Below are 19,345 nucleotides of genomic sequence, written 5' to 3'. Positions count from 1 at the left end.
TGTATTAATAATGGATTTCGTAGACCAGTGCTTGGTACTTGCCAATCAGTGGGTCGCAAAGCTATTTCAACTATACCTATTTCAAATTTGCCTATACCGCAAAGCTTTTCGAAATGTTGCTGTTACGATTAGATTGAGAAAGTGTTACATTATTATTACATTCAAATTACGCATCAACTAAGTACATTATGCGTTGTGTCATGTCTACAATTTCAGTACCCCCCTGCATCTATAATATGTTGGGTAGGCTAACGGCAGATTAGAAATATATGTTAAATTTGGATAAACAGTAGCAAAGACGCCGTTTTGTGTGATTGTTGATTATATTAATCTCAATGCAAAACCTAAGCTACCGGACCAAGGTTACGTGTCTCTGCCAGTAGAGCTCGAGAATAAAGTCTATACATACCCATAGAACTTTCTGAAGATAGCACTCTCACCAGGCTTAATTATCAAGAAACAGTAATAATATTTTTGGTTTGCTTCTCTTGTCAACGACGTCTTTTGGAATGTTCGATTTTCTGCACTTTATTACAAGTATTCGTGATTCGGCAATTTGGTATAGCCTATTGTGCTATCGTTTTCGCTACAAACAGTAGTAGTAGTAGGCATCCTTCCATCTTTTCAGATGATGGTACAGGGCCGGATTTAGCTGATGGGGGGCCCGGGGCACTTTTAGATCGGAGGGCCCCGTGCAAAAAAATTTTTCGCGCCTACGCCGCGTAAAACCATCTCTACGTCTACAGCAGTGGCGGATTCGGAATGTAATTCATGGGTGGGCCTACGAAATATCTTGGTGGGCCTTCACCAATGATGCCACGGCGGGCCAGCATACAAAAAAAATTTACCAGAGCTTCTACACAAGGTGGAGTCTTCTAGGTTTCGAGTTAAAAAAGTAGATTATAAATGTCATTATAATCCGAACTGTCAATGAGTTGTCTTTCAAAAGACAAAAGTGTTAAGTTGTTAAGACGTCCAGTCAGCATGGATGATTTCAAGCGCGTTTGGATCCTGTTTGTTTCGGAGAAAAGTCTCTCAACGCTGCAGGACGTGGAAGGCAGTGTTATGATGGTCCTTAAAACACTGTTCATGTTCAGGAAAATGTCAGCAGGGCAGCTATCCAGCAGCCTCCTTCCATTAATGCAGGAAAGTTTTCCCAATCCATTTTCCCTCTGATGTGTTGAATGAATACAGCATGTTCAGCATATGCGGTCTCAATGCCATACAGTGCACACGGATCATTTAGAATGTTTTTTTTTTTTTTTGGTATCATGCTGTGAAATAGTGATGCCACGGATAATTCAGTTCTAGTGTTCTTGGTGGTTCTAGTGTTAAACATTAATATTTTTTTTGCATGAATCTGACTTTGGGTGGGCCCGCTGTGAATCTGGGTGGGCCTGTACCAATCAGGCCCACCCGGTAGATCCGCCCCTGGTCTACAGTAGCATCACTCCAGTACTGCACAGCATTTTGCAGAAACTTTAAAGGCCAAAAGGAAAAAAATAACACAAAATCACATTTTTTTCCATATAGGGGGGCCCTTCAAAAGTCGGGGGGCCCGGGGCAACTGCCCCTTCTGCCCTCCCCTAAATCCGGGCCTGTGATGGTAGCACTCTGGGTACGGCAGCTTCTCATATGGCTCTGAAGTCCAATCCTGGCGTGGCAGTCTCGTCCACAGTTTGGACATATGAAATCAGAGGAGTTCTGAGGCTGCTGTCTCTCTTTTCTTCTTTGTCTTCTTTCCTCTAGTTGCTTCCTCCGCCTCGACTGACCCTTTGCTAGACCCGCACTGACTTCGTAGCGCCATTTGTTGCGATTTGCTGCGATCAGTTCCCAGCTGGCAGGGTCTATGTCAGTCTGCTTCGCAGGTCTCGTTTGCAAACGTCTCTGTAACGCAGTGCGGGTCGTCCTACTGGGCGTTTCCCTGTGGCAAGTTCACTGTACAGAATGTCCTTTGGAATGCGCCCATCCTTCATTCTGGATACATGCCCCAACCAGCGTAGACGTCGCTGGCAGAGGAGAAGGTGTATGCTCAGGGAGCAAGAACGTTCCAGAACAGTGGTGTTGGGTATTCTGTCCTTCCAGGAAATACCAAGAATGCGCCTCAAGCAACGAAGGTGAAAGCTTTCAAGGCGGTTTTTTTGTCTGGCGTAAGTGGTCCAGGACTCACTACCGTACAGCAGAGTACTAAGAACACACGCACGGTACACTTTGAGTTTTGTGTTAAGTGTCAAAGGATTATTGTCCCACTCTCCTCCCGAGTTGAGTCATCACTCCTGCAGCCCTGGCTATCCGTCTGTCGATTTCCTTATCTAAGGACAGGTTGCTGGTGACCGTTGAACCAAGGTAGGTGAAGTGGTCTGTCACTTCGAGCACTTCTGGTCCTATGGTGATGACAGGTGGCTTGGGGACATCTTGGCCCATGACTACTGTTTTCTTGATGCTGATGGTCAGTGCGAATTCCTTACAGGCGCGTGCAAACTGGTTGAGCAACTGCTGCAGCTCGTGCTCGGAGTGTGCTGACAGTGCTGCGTCGTCGGCAAACAGCAGTTCTCTGATCAGCACTGTGCGAACCTTCGTCTTGGCTCTCAGTCGGGCCAGGTTGAGCAGTTTCCCATCACTGCGGGTGTGTAGGTGGACACCTTGTGTGGAGTGACCGAATGCAAACTTCAGTAACAGAAAGAAGAAAATCCCAAACAAAGTCGGCGCAAGGACACATCCTTGTTTCACACCAGACCGAATTGCGAAGGGTTCAGAGGTCTCCCCGTCGTAACTGACCACACCCTGCATGTCCTTGTGGAAGGAGATGATGATGCTAAGCAGCTGTGGGGGACAACCAATCTTCTGCAGTAGCTGAAAAAGGCCTCTCCTGCTGACAAGGTCAAAAGTTATGAATTCTCATACAAAGATTGTTTTGTATGTGATGACTTTTCAAGAAACTTTAAAATCATTAGTAACTTTCAGGAAGATCTTTGACTTGTAAGCTACCTTGACTTCATGGCACAGTGGTTAAATTTTAGTAGGGCATCAAAGCAAGAAATGCTTATGGATATATTTGAAATAACTTTTTATAGCTTTTTTTCCTGATGATAATATCCAAAAGCACTGCTTTCCTAAACTTGGGTCCAGCAGTCCTTAGACTTAAAGATTTTTAGAATGTTTTCAATGGGTAAAAATGTGTTGACTTTAGGAAAAGTACTCAAATTTAAGTAGCCTATTAAAAGTTAAAACTCTTTTAAACAAAAGTAATTTTGCAAAATTTGTAGGCTACTCAGGGATATTCTACTGTATGAAGTTCAAGTGTCCGCAAACTTGATAATTCTATGAACAAAAAAATGTGGCTACAAAGCACGTTTGAAGTTATTGATATTATAGAACTAGAAGCAGTTAATTTTTTACAGCCACCCTGATAACAAATAGCAATTAATTTATCCACACCTTTCAATTAGATACCATTTTATTCACAAAACACAACGTCAGTCAGGAGACTTAGCCTACTCTGGGGAGAAACAATAAATTATTGAAGACTTCAAAGTAAGGAAACAGAATTTCACACGTACCTTCAGCATTTAAAAACGTTAAAGATTTGTTCCATGTCTCCTTAAACCTACAACGCGAAATTCCATTAGGAAAACCATTACGCAACAGTCGTAGACCACCACGTATCGATCATAGAACAAAAATCTTAATAAGATCGCAAGCCTAAAATAACTTTAATCTCAACATCAATTAACACCCTGCGCGGTTTGTTGTGGTCACAGCAATAATATTGCAGTCTATTCAAAATGCAAGAAGGTCAGACTAAATTGAAAAAATTAGGTAGTTTGTGAAGGAGAGTGACTCATCGTGGTCACAATTTAGTTTGCCGAGAAACTGACAATTGAAATAAAATGTTTAAGCCTCAGCACATTTTGAAATCTTTGAGGTGTGAGATTACTCTTGAAGGTCGGAAGTAAGCTGTGCCTATCCAGTCAGTCAATCACTCCTTTTTTTACATAAATTCAACATCTGCAAACGTTAAAGCGACATGAAAAAAAACACTAATTCGCTGGTTAGGTAATTTTTTAATGTATAATTTCCAGAGTGCTAGTTAGTCACCAATCTAACGTAGAATATGCGAATTTTCTTTGCATAATTCATAATATTTTGTAGTTAACGCAATAAGTCAAAGCCGCTATTGCTTAAACGTGCCACCAACTCTCAACGCTTGTGATGGCCGCTAGATACCAACGCTAAGTGCGGTCACAAATCTTGCACTTTCGGTCAAACTGCTAAAACTAAACCCTCACCTTGCAATTAACCCCGAGAGTCAGTGCTTCTCAAACTTTTACCCGTGGCCCAAATATTTAAGTAATGGCGATTCGTGGCTCATCACGTGCTGTAAAGTTTGGGCACAGACAATTCTTGAAACATGAAAATTCAACAGAAATCCAGGCATTTAGTTTTTAATGAGACACTTGCTATTGCAATTTGGCTACAAGGTTTTAAATTTTGGTCACGTTAATGACAGACCACAGTGAGTATTTTGCTCAACTTCAAGACAGCTACGTAGCGTGTACTTCACAGTACGTAACTAGTGTTGAAAAGTCAGATACACATTGCCACGAAAATTTTATTGGTAACAAGTGTCCTAGACTTAGAACAGTGGTGCGTAATCCGGCATGTAACAGTGCTGCTGCTGCGCTTTACCAAAACTACATGACTGCAACGATTCAGTGAGCACATCGAAGAGGAAACGGCGGCCAATCCACCTTCTAAAAACGCTTCTGCTGATATGACCGAGTCTTCGCACTGATGCGACCAAATTAGAGCGCTTTGATCTGGCCGATTCGCGTACATTCTGCTCAAACAGAAGCGAAAACCGACCATGAGTGATTGACGCAAAACAATATAACTTGATCTGTTTAAATAACCTTACCTCTGTGGCCTAATGAAAGTATATTTGTGACCCTTTACTGGGCCATGGATCACAGTTTGGGAACCAGTGCCTTGGATTAAAATGTGTTGGATTGTCATTTTGGAGTAGGGGACTTTTCTGACATTACATTATTTTACAGACTGGTTTAATATTAAACGCCTAAAATTTTGCTGCGGAAACGAAGTCGACTAAACTATCAATGGAGTTTACAACAGTTGAAAATGAATTAATTTTCGACACCAGTTTTCTGTACGCCAACGATATGATAAATCAATCAAGAAGACAATGTCTTGGGAATAAGAATGAAACTGAATTGTCTTCGGGTTACAATTTAGCTGCAAAGATCATATTGTGCACAGTTACAGGAATTTTTTGTTTGTTTGCCGTTTTTGGAAATTTAGCTGTAATCATAGCAATTATTCGTGACCGGGTCATCAGTAAACATAAGCAGAACCAGTATTTGCTATCTCTAGCGGCCGCAGATGCTCTGCTGGCCGTATCTGTTGTTCCATTTTCGTTAACTAACGAACTATTGGGCAACTGGCCTTTTGGAGAAGTGTACTGTCGCATTTACTTATCTCTGGACATCTTGCTATGTACGGCATCAATATGCAACATATGCTGCATCGGTGCTGACCGTCTCGTCTCTGTCAAATACCCAGCAACTTATAAAAGGTTCAGAACAACAAAAAAAATACGACTTGCCATTGGATTCGTGAGTCTTTTTTGTTTCTTGCATTCTTATCAAACTAACCGTTAGTGCTGTGGTACCACATAAATCCAGCAAGCATAAGTTACCATTTTATACAATTTATTCAGGCTGTAAAATTGCATTGGTTCAATTTTTATTGGTTTTACACATTAGTGGTGGTGTGATTGATAGATTGAATTTTTATCCTCGGACTGAGAAAACTTTTTTCAGAGCTTAATCGTTGCAGTTTCATATACTTTTCGAGGCTTTGAATCACTGACGCATGCCTGGTCTCAAGCGCACGCCTGGAGAGTCGAACCAGCAACGTTTGATCTTGCAGTATCTTCGTTCGTAAAGTCAGGCGCTTAACCTACTGATTGACAAGCGGAGAGCTGTAAATCTTACTTGGCAAGCTACGTCAAAGAAAAGAAAGACCCCTTGTACTAACATTTTGTATCAAATCTACAATTCTTTATAACTGGATGTCATTTAGGGTGTCCACTGTCCAGTAGACCACCTTTAGTTAAACTTGTAAAGCTACTATTGCTATTGGTGTAGTAAAGGATGAAGATCAGTTGACTTTTGCCTATATCCGATGTTTCAAGGAAGTTGTGTTTCTCAACTTTAGAAAGTTAAAATAAGTTAACCACCTACAAATTAGAGCACATGTGTTCAGATTCTGGTTGAGAACGTTTGGTGGTGTTCTTCAAAATGAGAACTTGGGCTTAGAAACTTTAAGTTGCTTGTGGCTGTTTAGCGTTTAGAAATGTTAAAGCAACGTATGAATGAGTGAGTTTAAAAGTCTTTGTTTGAACACTGTTTCCCTCTCTCAGACTGCATGTCATCAAGAGAATCATGTTTCATTTTTTTAACGCGATTTGCACGCTTTTGGGGCCAGCATGTCTTGTGCGTTCCGCACGAGTGCTTGTAACATCAGGTTCGGTGAAGTGTAAAAACAATACCGTTAAAAGTTTATGTATTTGGCATAAAGTAGTTGTACTTAGATGTTTTATTAAAAATCTACTAATTAGACGTTTCTGTTCTAGTGTTAACATAAACGTTTTTGAGACTTTTGGGTCCACTTTCAATGAATACTTATCAAAACATCAATTCATGTTAGCTTGGCACATGCATGGGCTACATTATATCTAAGCTATGGTATTGAGAAAATTGAAGATATCAGTCAGTAAAACCAAACATGAAATCACAAACTAACATTTCTTGTTCAGGTAAACCTACTCGTTTAACTTTGTGAAAGATGAAACGTGTGTAAGCTGACGTAACCAACCAACCAACCAACCAACCGTTTTCCACTTTTTATATGTTGTAACCAGATGACCAGACCGGATTTAAAGTTATTTTGAAATATATCAAACGTTTTCTACTTTCAACGATTTTTTAGGAAGCTATGTAAATTCTCTGTATACAATAAAAACACCATTGAAATTGTTTTACCAGTTGTTGTTGTATCATACAGCTCAAACTTTGAATAACTTGTACAACCAAACTAAACATAATCTATCCCGTTCTTCAAGAAAGATGAATAAAGTTTATAGAGTTTAGCAACTTTTGCAATTTTATAACATTTTTCAAAACCTACATTCTTGTTATTAGAAGTTTGAATGTTTTGTCAAAACTCTATTGTTCTCTAGCCTACATAGATAGCCTACATATTAACCTTACTTAGAAGGCTAAAAGTAGACACTGTAGACTGGGCACAGCTCATAATCTTGTTACGTCATGTTTCAGTTACGTAGCAACATTTCATGTCACTTGCTAGGAAGTGTTTATGGAAAAGTCGTCTTGCAACAACAAACTTTTTAAGTGGATTGTAGTTACTGGTTGATCAGGGTATTTGCGTCAAGTGGTTTGCAGGAATTGTTTCGAAATAAAATCCCATTATACGGTTCTCATCTTGGCGAGATAAGAGTAAAAGCATAAAAGTTCAAACATATTTTTGTGCACTCATTTTATCGATTAACTGTCAGATTTTTTTCAAGACATTTATTTAAGCAATATATCAACTTAATCAAATTGAGCTTGCCTATCATAACTGCTTGAAAGTGATAAAAAGTTCATAATTAAGAAAATAACATCCTTGGCTTAGAAAACAGAGAATATTGTAAATAAATAATTCCTAAAAATATATTTGAAGATATGAAACTAAAAAGAAATCACTTATCTTCTGGCTGGAACTAAAGTAAATGACACGACATAATTGATTAAACCCGATCGATAATACTAATATATTTTGTAGCCTCCTGTAAATAATAACAAACAAAAATTCGGAACATATGTTCCAGTGGCGTAGCCAGGAAAAAAATTTGGGGTGGGCCAAATATTTGGTGAGTTGAAGATAACGAGAAAGTGTTTGATTTAAATGAAGACATCGCCACCTGGTGTGCAGTGGCGTATCTTGGTGGCTTGAGCAAGGGAAGCAATAAAACAGGTGGGGTTAGAGCGTGCCGAAGGCACGCGTATTCTAGGGGGGTCCGGGGGCATGCTCCCCCGGAAAATTTTTGCAAAATTACACTTAAATGATGGATTATAGCGCTTTCTGGAAACACTTCTAGGGTAATATTTGTATGAAATTTATTAGCAGATAAACAGCTATTAACGTTTTAAAGGTAGCTCTTACACACGAACGGCAAAATCTGTGTCTAAAATTAGAGAACACCAAAAACTCAGCTACATAAAAACCCAACAGAGTAAGCCATTCTGAAATTGCTTCCACAAATTAGTCAAAAGAAACGTAAATCGCGTAAATTTTGCGCGATCTACGATTTGCAAAATTGTCTTTCTGTATGTCTTTCTGTGTGTCTAAAACAAGTCCTTGGGGGTGTAATAGCCTGATGTCTTGGAAAACGTTATAAGTTTCTACAAAATTTATTATATTTTCAACAAAGTGTTCAACTTCGGATCCAAACTTTGAAAATTTGGGGGGGGCCATGGCCCCTTTCGCCCCCCCTGGCTACGCCTATGATATGTTCTTTTCAAACATTGAATAATTTGATATTTACGCAAACAGAAAAAGTAGGAAATGAGGTATCAGAAGTGTTGCCTATCCCACAGAATCTTTCATGCAAAAACCAATAAAAAATAACTTGAAATATTTAAACCCTTGAAATATTAAAAAAAAAAATTAACCCGTTAGTAGGCTGCAATTAGATTTATCAGAAGATATTATGCACTTTCCACTTCAAATAAGCCAGCTTCTTGTTTCGTCAGTTAAATCGATGATTTGTTGTCAGATAAAACCATGGCTCGATTGAATGTTTGATGTTGACGTCTGGCCAAGTTGAAGAAATTTAAAAAGGGCACTTTTGTTGGCTTGTTGAAAGGTCGCATACTATCGACAGCACACGAATTCTTAGCTTAAGAAATCGATAGGCTCTAGTTTCACGCTCACTTCAGTTTATGGACTTTTTCATAAGTCTTATGCTGTTACTTTAGAATAACTTGGAATCCATAATAAGAAGGAATCGCAGAAGAGGCAGTTTCCATACAACAAAGTGATGCACTTAAAACCTATTTATACTTGAAGCTGCACATCATTAAAGAACTAAATTTATACCATTTTCTTATGATTTTTAAAGTAGCGCGATAAAATACACAAACCATACTTTTTTGTAACTAATAAGTACGTAAGTCTTTGGTTTGTGTCATACATTTTCTTGCTTTTGTAACTCAAAATACGAGTTAGATTCTACGTTTTTCTATGTTAAAGCAAATGGCCGTCGGAGTTTAAACCCAAATCCATCAAATCTATAACATTATTTCTCCAATTATGCGGATTCAGACAAGGATTCGAACAAGCGATGATGAAATAGCATAAATGTCCATTGGACTTCATATACTTTATACATAAGTAAAATAGTAGGAAAAACTGTTAGCCTAGTAAGAAAAATGGTATTAATATCACAGAGTGCTTAATGCCAAACGCAATGAAGCAGAGCTAATTCAAGTAGGCTACATTGAATCACTATTATCAAAGTAACCTTTACAGCCTGTTTCACCCTTTACGGGATCGTCAGAAGGTGCTTATTTATGTCAGTGCAGTTATATCTAAAATGAAGTTAGATGTTTATACAATAATACATAACAACAATTGAAGGTCTGAATTTCAACTGCTTCAACGTAAAAAAAAAGAATGACTGTTATCATTTAAACATAAATTGGTAAATTATTAATTACTTAGTGATATGATGAAACCTATTATGTATAGCTGACATAAATGATAGATCACTATCTCCTTGTATCGCTTTATATACCCTTGGACTCTATAATTAATAAAATTTATTGAACTTATATTCGGTGAAAATGGATATCTTAGATTAAGAAAATGGAATGTAGCGTCTTTATTCAAGGCGTTTTTTTTTCAATTTAGGTCTGGATTTACGCGATTTCAGTATCTCTGCTGCCATTCTCAGGTGAAACTGCGTTAATCCATGAACGGCCGAACGAGTGTTTCATCAACGATTCGTCCTGGTAAGAACTAGAGTATTTTTGGACATGTTTTGGTCGTATTACAGAACCATAGGCATACGAAGCCGAGCAACGTGATCAAGTTTAACATATTCAACTTTATTACATTTACAGAAACACAAAACTACGTAACAAATTAAATATCGAACTTTTTCGACATCATAAGATGTCCTTTTCAGGAATAACATACCAACAATTTAACTACATCTGAATAAAATACAATGGTTTACTTAATCTATAAAAAAAACAAAAAAAAACACAGTGCTTCTGACTAGCTCAAACTCAACGATATAGGCTTTACGAGAATCACTGTTCAACACCCTTTGATGCAGTTACCTATGATTCTCGTAGAGCCTATATCGTTGAGTTTGAGCTAGTCAGAAGCACTGTGGTTTTGTTTTTTCTTGTTTATAGATTTAGTAAGCCATTGTATTTTATTCAGATGTAGTTAAATTGCATGTATGTTATTCCTGAAGAGGACATCTTATGATGTCGAAAACGATCGATATTTAATTTGTTACGTAGTTTTGTGTTTCTGTAAATGTAATAAACTTGAATAATTATGTTAAACTTGATCACGTTGCTCGGCCTTGTATGCCTATGATTCAACAAGACAAACTCTGTACCGAAGTTCTATTACAGAGTCTGTGACAAAAACATAATTTTGTAAAATCAACTTCGCAAAATTATGACAACAATCGTCAACGATACATTTCTTGATAGAGGTTTATTTAATAGGTTAAAAAAAAAATGTTGCTTTGAAACCAAAAGTAACCAGGAAACCAATCGCGAGACCGTTATTACTTCAGGCTAGAATTTCTGCAAGTTATAACGTCGTGTATGTTTGCAGTGTTAGTACGGACGCGATATAACGTCTCAAATACTTTAGAGGAATTGTAGCCTATAGTTTAGTTACAAGCATCACCTTTATCCCAGGTTTATCATCCTCTCGTCCTCTCTGTCCTTCTTTCTTCCAGCTTTTATCATTGGTCCAGTGTACATCAATATATTTCTTATCGGAAAGAGACTGGAAGAATCAAAACGAGCTCGCTATGCTGCCAGGTAACGATGTTCATCAAGATAAGCCGCATGTAAAATGAACAACTGTTTATTAATTTGTGCATAGAGTTTGTGTAGCAAACATTTGACAACTCTCTCTTCATGGTTAAAGTGTAAACATGCCATTTTACTTTTGTTGTGAGGAAAACTGGCTATTTTTTTAAACTTGCAACAAAATCCTGAACGATTTTTTTTTCAGTTTTTAAGTTTTGTTTTTGATATGATAACTACATCTTCTTTACACCTTTAGTCTTAGGTATGAAGTGAGAAAATGCACTTTTGTTGGGAGAAGTGTTCTGATCAAAGATGACGTCTGTTTAAAATATCTTGTCCTTACTTGTCACGTTTGTTATGACCAATGATACATGAGATAGTCTTAAGTCTGAAGAAAGGTGTAGAGAATTTAATCGAGATATCGCAAGACTATGGAGCAGTTATATCAATGGCAATTGTCAATCAAAAGTTTGATGTGACAGAGTGACAGACGATCTCATTTTATTATTTCTTATCAGTGCTTATATTGTTTACATCTTATTTGAAGCCAGGTTTATGCAGACGTCTATGGTCTGGTGCAGTAGCGTAGCCAGGAATTTTAAAAGGGGGGGAGGAGGGGGGTTGACGACCCAACGGCGGGGAGTGTGGGGGCCTCTCCCAGAAAATTTTGAAAAATTACTTTGCATTTGGTGCATTCTGAGAGCATTTTCAACAAAAATGTAGTTACGAATATTCCTGAAAAATGGTGGTGTCTGGTGGGATAGCAAAAGGATAAGATCATGTTTTCTTCGGCATTTTTCGGAAATAAAGCTAAGTCACTATGTTTTCTTGTTGCTAATTTCTGGCTGAGATATTTGGTATTGGCAAAACTTGCTCTTTTAATGCAATTTTGTTTAAAATTAAGCATTTTTTTTAGACTGAAAGCATCATTCTCAATATTGTGACGTCACACGCGTGCCAAAGGGGGGTTGTAATCCCCACCCCCCCTCCCACTCTTAGCTACGCCACTGGTCTGGTGTGATATAACACAATTGTTTGTAACCTTCAGCCAACTGGAGACGTTAGAAGTTAGCTTAAACGTTTCAAGAAAGCCGTAGTCATATGCATTTTTTAAATATTTATGTTATTTACAAACATACCGATTTTGCTTATATCTCAAAAATTGAAGTTGTAACGTACACCATTGCATGTATGCATTATTATCACTAGTGTTTCTTCTGTCTTGATTTACAAATAAATAATGTTAAACGAATATCATCATAGCCATCCAGAAATGGGTGACATAAAGTCAACACACGCTTTCCTGAGGCCACAACGTGGATCCAAATCCCCATCAAAGTGGAAAGCCGACATTGGTGTGTCACCCGGTAAGATGATTTTTATGCATTTCCAGGACCTAATTCAACAGAAAAATGTCGCTCTTGGAAGTGCCACCTCTCAGTGTAGCTGCTATTAGAAACAAAACTTTTTTGAATGGCGTCCCAGATCGACAAAACTATGTAGGCTATTATCATCAAACCAAAAAATGTTGCCTTTGAAAATATTGACAATAACAGACAAAGTTATGCGAAAGGACATCTTAAACTTTTAAAGGTCTTCGAAAACGAGTCTCCTAAAAGCCATCTCTTGTGAACTGAGCAAGCGACAATTGAGCAAGTGACGACCGAGGTAGCCATATTTGAGCAAGTGGCTGAAGTTGGCAAATGATAAAACTGAGAAAGCCAAAACTTGGCATGTCACAAGTCAGCAAATTCAGTTTAGCAAGCGATGACCAAGCAAGTCCGATGCTAGCATAAAATCTCATTCGCTGACTTGGCAGTACCTGAAGTGTACTTGCTGAGTTAAAACACTTGCTGATTTGTCGCATGCCGAGTGGTCCAACGACCATCAAAATGAGGCTAGATTACGCTAAATTGAGATTTCTAGAAAACTTAAGCTTTGGATATTTGTAGTTTTACTAATTGATAAAGCTGTACATAGCTCACAAACCTTGTACACCGCAAAGTTTGTATTGTAGGCTATTAAGCGACTTGTAATTTGTTGGTCACAAATTACCACAAACGGTGGAAGTTATTGTTTTCGTTTGAAAAGAAAATGCAGTTGTCAACATTTTATATCTGAATGCTGTTTTCGCTTAAGACAACTCAAATGTGAAAGGACAAAGTGTTTTAAAAAAATTTTACTTTAAAGCTTTTATCCGCATACTACAAACTACGATTATGTTTTCGCTACATTTATAGCCTGCTATTGTGCAGGTAACTGTTTTTATTTGTCTTCTTACTTTACACAGCTTTGTACTCTTCCATGGAAAAGATACAGTCCTCACCTAGACCACTTTCAAAACACTTCCGAAAAGCGGAAGATCGTATAGTCCGATCTGTTAGTTTAAGCTCGGTTCAGACGAAAATGACTGGACAGTCAAACAATGAAGAAATAAAACGACCTTCTGTGAAATCGCTGGAAAACCAACAAAAAATGACTTCTGGCCAATTTTTAGCCCTACCAACGAACATCCATTCCCAAGCAATAACACTCCACCATTCGGTAAAAAGTTACTTGTTATTGTTATCGATTGTTTGTAAGGGTAAATTTTGTGGTCGTGCACTGCTGTGAAATGAGCTTTTGTACTTTGTTGGCTTAAAAAGGCCTTATTGCTTTTTAAAATAAAAAATGCTCTCATATTGTTCTGCCTGTGGACCGACCACACCATAGGTATTTTCATTGTGTAACCGCTTCTGCTGCCTGCCAAAGACCATTGTATTGAGACCACGTACCCTTTTGTGTTGGAAAACCAGTAGTATTCGTTAACAAGCAAGAGAATAGTGGGACGCCTATCTAGACATTTGTGATATTAGTTTGGTTTATAACCGTATGTGAAGTCCTTAAATTGTGTTTGAAAAAATCAAGTTTTTATTCCCACTCGTAGACTCAAGTAAATCAAAAAATAAAGGATTGGAAGTTATGTGTGCGACAGTAGAGCGAGCGACGGAAGGATTGTAGGTAGGCATCAGTCCCCTACTCTTTAGTTTATAAGAACCACACATTAATGAATAATGACTTGCGTTTTTCAGAATTTCAAGAATGCAAGATCTGATTTAAGCTTGATCGAGGAAAGGCAATCTAACTCGATACATTCTGATGCAGTTTTTGAAGACAGTCAGCTCGTTTCCGCGGATAAGCTTCTGCAAAAGGAAAACAGACAAGGCACCAATTCTAATCTGATATATACCGAATCAAACTTATGCAGCTCTACCTATTCGAATCAAGAAAGCGACAAAAAGTTTTTAAGCATAATTTCCAGTCTTTTAAGAACGTGTTGCACAAAACTAAACTGGAAAGAAAAGGACACCAAACCACAATCCCGTATCATTAGAAAACCGAGAGGCGTTGATGTGGATATAAAATGTTCCAAAGCAAAATTTTGCAGTTCATCCTCTTTGATATCAAATATGCGAAGGTGAGTATTTGTGGTAAGAGCAGATTTATGCAATCATGCATTCAGTAACTTTAACAAGACCCGGGATTTGAATGATGTTGATGATCCGGAATCTTTCCACGGAGTCCAAGAATCGAAAAACAAACATCGCAGATATTTTTTGAAGTCATTCTATCGTCATCAATGCATTTGGATCTGTTTCGAATTCTTATTTTAGACAAAACTCTTTTTTTTAGCAAAAAACTACATTTTTTGATGAAATCACGAGTGATCTCTAATCCTTTCCCTCTTAGAGGAGTTTTGTTTGCGGAGATCGATGCATGCTCAATGGTACCTGGCCCAAACCAATTTATCAAAGCCCTTGCATGTACTAGTACTATACAGTAACATATACCGCAGTTTAGGGTGTTGGGTGTTTTCGTATTAACTGCACTATTTTATCTTAAACTAAGATTTCTACTAAAAACAAATTAAAACTCAAAAAAGTTGAATGATGGGCTTTATTGTTTGTATAAACAGCACATTGGTAACATTGCAAGATGTGTTGCCATTACAGAAAAGCTGAATTTAAAGTAAAACTATAGCCTACTAGTTTTCAAAGTGTATAAGATTTTTACGTTGAACAAACGATCTTTTATTACTCTAAGTTAATATATTTATGAAAATTTTATCTTAACCTTCCTGAAAAACATTGCCTTCAATCCGATTAAAATAATTTTATAAATATAACATTTCTGAATCGTCAACAAAGCATAAAAATTGGCGCTTACTATTTGTGATGTATTTGGGGTTAAATAAATTGACATGCTTTTTCTCAAATATTTGGTAAATCTCAGTGAAATACTTTGCGTTTGTTCCAGTTGCTTGCTTGAGTTCACCATTGCTGAATCGATTTTACCTCAGTTCTTGTTTAATCAACGCGGTAGCACGTAATCGTGTTCGATCGAAAATTTCTGAAAATCAATGAAAATATGGAAATACCATTTCGACAGACTTTGTTTATTTTTCCTTCGACCTAATTTGTAAATGGAGAAATACTTATTACGAAACATAATGTCATCGATTTTTACATTGCAGGAACAGCGCGCTAGCCAGAAGGGCAAGTGCTATGTCAACTCAAAGCAACAACATTTTTCCTTCGAGACGAGAACGACGCTTCATATTTATAATAACCGTGATTACAGGCTGTTTTCTTGTCTGTTGGTCTCCATTCTTCATTGTAAGTTAACTCGTTTATTCAAAGCATCACAGCCTACAATTACGCTTTGACGTGGTGCTTGCGATTTCCACCATCGCGTAAGTCTGGCTACATCCGGTGTGAAAATTAGAGATAAAAACAAAAACTTATACAGCAGGTAGTATGTCTTGTTGGATGCAAGTTTTCAAGCACCTGCAACATTTTCGTATTTTATATTCTCAATTTACGGTTCATCTAGCGTTTGTATCTGGATCAAAATTAAGCAGTCGACGGTCCAGAGGACGATTGGTGCGGTTGTCCTCCCCTTAAAACACAACAAAAGTAACTATTCATGGTGTTTTGTTAAAATCGTCTTTCTTCCGAGTCTAGGCTACCTGTTGGATTCGCCCTGAAATATTAAGGAACGTTAATGCGTCATCATGACATCCTCCTGAGGTGCACATGGGGGTAGGCCTAATGGTAATTACTTTTTATTAATTGTGACAACTCAGAAAGAACAGCAACAACATTACATTGCAATAAAACAATTGGTTTAAACTATAATTTAGCCTAGTTATTAAGTTATAGTAATTCACCAGCGGTTTTTAATCGGTAGGTAATTACCCCAAATAAGGAAATTTGGGGGCTTCCAGGGAGTAAGGAGCAGGACAGGGCAAAAATTAATTGTTAACAATTTTTAATCAAAATTAATTGATTGTTGGTTTTTTGATATTCCGTTAAATTGATTGCAAAACACTAATTAGTACGAAGCCAGCACAGAGGCATTTTCACGAGAAGATGCAGGATCATGTTTTTTTGACGAAGGTTGCCTACTTGTGTGACTTTCTCTGACGTGAACAAATTGAACGTTGGCATGCAGGACAATCAGTCTCAGGCCGATCGCCAATGACAAGATTGCTGGATTCAATAGAACGCTGGAGTTGTACACAAGGTGCGTCAGTGATGGCAATCCCTCCCTTTTTGCGGACTTGACTGAGTTACTGGAAGCCAGTGGCGTAGCCAAGGGGGGGGGGTTTTGGGGGTTACAACCCCCCCCCCCCTTTGGCACGCGTGTGACGTCACGATATTGAGAATGATGCTTTCAGTCTAAAAAAAAATTGCCTAATTTTAAACAAAACTGCATTAAAAGAGCGAGTTTTGCCAATACCAAACATTAAAACATCTCAGCCAGGAATTAGCAACAAGAAAACATTGAGACTTAGCTTTATTTCCGAAAAATGCCGAAGAAAACATGATCTTATCCTTTTGCTATGCTACCGGACAGCACCATTTTACAGGAATATTCATACCTACATTTTTGTTGAAAATGCTCTCAGAATGCACCAAATTCAAAGTAATTTTTCAAAATTTTCTGGGGGAGGCCCCCCAGACCCCCCGCCGCTGGGTCGTCAAAATCCCCCCCCTTTCAAAATTCCTGGCTACGCTACTGCTGGAAGCTGTTCCGATACCTAGTGTTCCATTCGAAGGGAGATTTCAGCACACCTTGTCGCTGTGACGTAAGCGATTGAAGACTATTTCCCAGGCCTGGTAAAACTAGGAAGTAATGCCTGAATCATTGCGACTATTTACCGCGGCCGAAAATACTATTCCTGACATCCTCGTTCAAATGAAGTTAGAGTTCCTGAGGCTGAGAGAGGACAACCGTTAGAGAACCGATTTTTAAGATGGTAAAACCGTGATCTCCTTCTGCGCAACCCAAAGAGACTATTATCCCCAGCTGGCGGAGGAAGCCCTTGCTGCTCTTGCCCAGGCCGCACCAATGTATCGTTGTGAAACAGGGTCTTCGGTTTTCAATCATGCTAACTATGAAGATCAACTCTCAAAACAGGCTTGTAATGGATGGAACTTGAGGTGTAGCTTCACTATCTCACGATTAAACAGTTTGATGGCAGTGAAGCAGTTTCAAGTCACTCATTAATCATGTTTTTTGGGATTTAACATAAACGCCATTCCATTCTCTATTAGTAGCTCTGCTCGTAATTTGGCTGCTCGTTTATTGGTGACTCAATAAATTTTATGGTTGCTCTATTCTTCTCGTTCATGGCTGGAGTAACCTAGTGGAGATGCCCAGGATATTAAAGCGAGGTAGCGGGACAGAAAAGGTTAAGAACCGCTGGATAGGTTAATAGAACACACATAAATTGTGTTTTACTAAACCTGCTGATTTTTGAAACAGACAAAAAACTGTAATAATCACAGCAGTAGTTGACTTTTGAAGTAGAATCGAAAACTGTATCAAAGCTGCTGTTACTGCCATCGTTTTATTCTTCAAATTTGACAAATATATTATGACTCACTAACCCATCGTACCATGGTCGGAGATGTTCAACAACCGATACATTTTTGTTTGCAGACTTACTTTGTCTACGCCATATGTCGAGAAACTTGCTGCATCAATCCTTTCATGTTCAAGGCGTTTTTCTGGGTTGGTTACCTGAACAGTGCTATTAACCCAGTTCTATATACTGTCTTTAACAAAGACTTTAGACTGGCGTTCAAAAGATTATTTCAATGCTCAAAACGCAAGTCTTGGTAAATTGAGTAAAACCAGCGGTGAGAAAGAGAAATTTCAAAATAAATTCGTCCACTTGAAGCATGTTGTTTGCTTTCCTCAATCATTGTTAAAATTTTATAAGCAGTAGTTGTACAACTTGCACACAGTGACACACGGTTACCGTTTATTCTGAATTGTAAGCCAAACATGAAATTTAAAGAAAAGGTTGTGCAAACTGGATCTTGTCACTGCTTAAGTTCATTTCAGACTTTTATCTTAAATTTAGAATAAAATTTTATAAAGCTAACAGTCAATTTTAAGTTACTAATAATAAAAGTGTTAGCCTTGTTTGTGTTTTCTTTTTTGGGTATAACTGATTTTTTAAATTATAAAATAGTTTCAAATTATTCTTTCCAGGGTGGCAACTGACTATTAGTAGACCGTAGTAGCCTGTGGTGGTTTCGTTGTCTCTCTTTCAAAGACAAAACTTAAAAGAGCGTGTGTATTTTGTTTTATCTCCTTTTTGTGTTTTGTTTGATAAATATGATATACAATTGATTTATTGATGCATGGTTATCACAAACAATTGCTTCTCTGTTACAACATCCTACCTACGTGCCTTCATTCTCATCGTGATTGGTAATTTCTTGTATGAATTTTGTCCAGTGTAGGAAAGAAGAAACACGCCAGTAACATAACGTCGCATAAGAATGATTTACAACTGTGAGAAAATTAAATTTGCTATTCTGTCAAGTTTCATAAAATAAAGTACAATTGGTTGTGACTGCATAGGTTTTCAAGAATGTTTGTCTTCACTCAGGAGCGTAATCAGAAGGGGCAAAGAAGGCATTTGCCTCCTTCGAAAGTATTTTGAATAAAGATTTCACCTTCTGTTACAACATTATTTGACAGATTTTTACTACGGATATAGGCTGAAAGTACTCTCAGAATGCGCAATTTTAAGGTATTTTGTTCGAAATTTTATGGGAGACGCTCCCTTTCCACACTCCCTTTCCAGTGCTTCACTTTTGTCGACTCGTTGCCGGCTCGCTGACAAGTGCAATAATACT

At 38.0% G+C, this 19,345-nt stretch overlaps 2 protein-coding genes across 2 annotated transcripts; one reads left to right on the top strand and one right to left on the bottom strand.

The window, feature by feature from the left end:
- Positions 1-2,238: 2,238 nt before the first annotated feature.
- Positions 2,239-2,790, bottom strand: LOC145788499 (uncharacterized). Its single transcript, XM_082600262.1, has one exon. It carries the CDS (start codon positions 2,788-2,790, stop codon positions 2,239-2,241), a length of 552 nt encoding a protein of 183 aa, XP_082456388.1.
- Positions 2,791-5,179: 2,389 nt separating this feature from the next.
- Positions 5,180-19,142, top strand: LOC145764591 (alpha-2 adrenergic receptor-like). The gene is made up of 8 exons (XM_082576221.1): positions 5,180-5,633; positions 9,997-10,097; positions 11,031-11,156; positions 12,411-12,514; positions 13,438-13,691; positions 14,219-14,604; positions 15,661-15,802; positions 18,135-19,142. Exons 1-8 carry the CDS (start codon positions 5,181-5,183, stop codon positions 18,315-18,317), a joined length of 1,749 nt encoding a protein of 582 aa, XP_082432347.1. The 5' UTR covers position 5,180; the 3' UTR covers positions 18,318-19,142.
- Positions 19,143-19,345: the final 203 nt, after the last annotated feature.

This window comes from Aplidium turbinatum, chromosome 2 (assembly GCF_918807975.1).
Source record: "Aplidium turbinatum chromosome 2, kaAplTurb1.1, whole genome shotgun sequence".
In the NCBI taxonomy this organism is placed as follows: domain Eukaryota; kingdom Metazoa; phylum Chordata; class Ascidiacea; order Aplousobranchia; family Polyclinidae; genus Aplidium; species Aplidium turbinatum.
This window is presented reverse-complemented; position numbering and strand designations above follow the sequence as displayed.

Excerpts from the sequence above, each read along its gene's own strand:
- LOC145788499 (XM_082600262.1), bottom strand. The coding sequence starts at position 2,790 with ATGCAGGGTGTGGTCAGTTACGACGGGGAGACCTCTGAACCCTTCGCA.
- LOC145764591 (XM_082576221.1), top strand. The coding sequence starts at position 5,181 with ATGATAAATCAATCAAGAAGACAATGTCTTGGGAATAAGAATGAAACT. Across the intron at positions 5,634-9,996 it reads TACGACTTGCCATTGGATTC|GTCTGGATTTACGCGATTTC; the intron begins GTGAGTCTTTTT and ends TTTTCAATTTAG. Across the intron at positions 10,098-11,030 it reads TTCATCAACGATTCGTCCTG|GTTTATCATCCTCTCGTCCT; the intron begins GTAAGAACTAGA and ends CCTTTATCCCAG.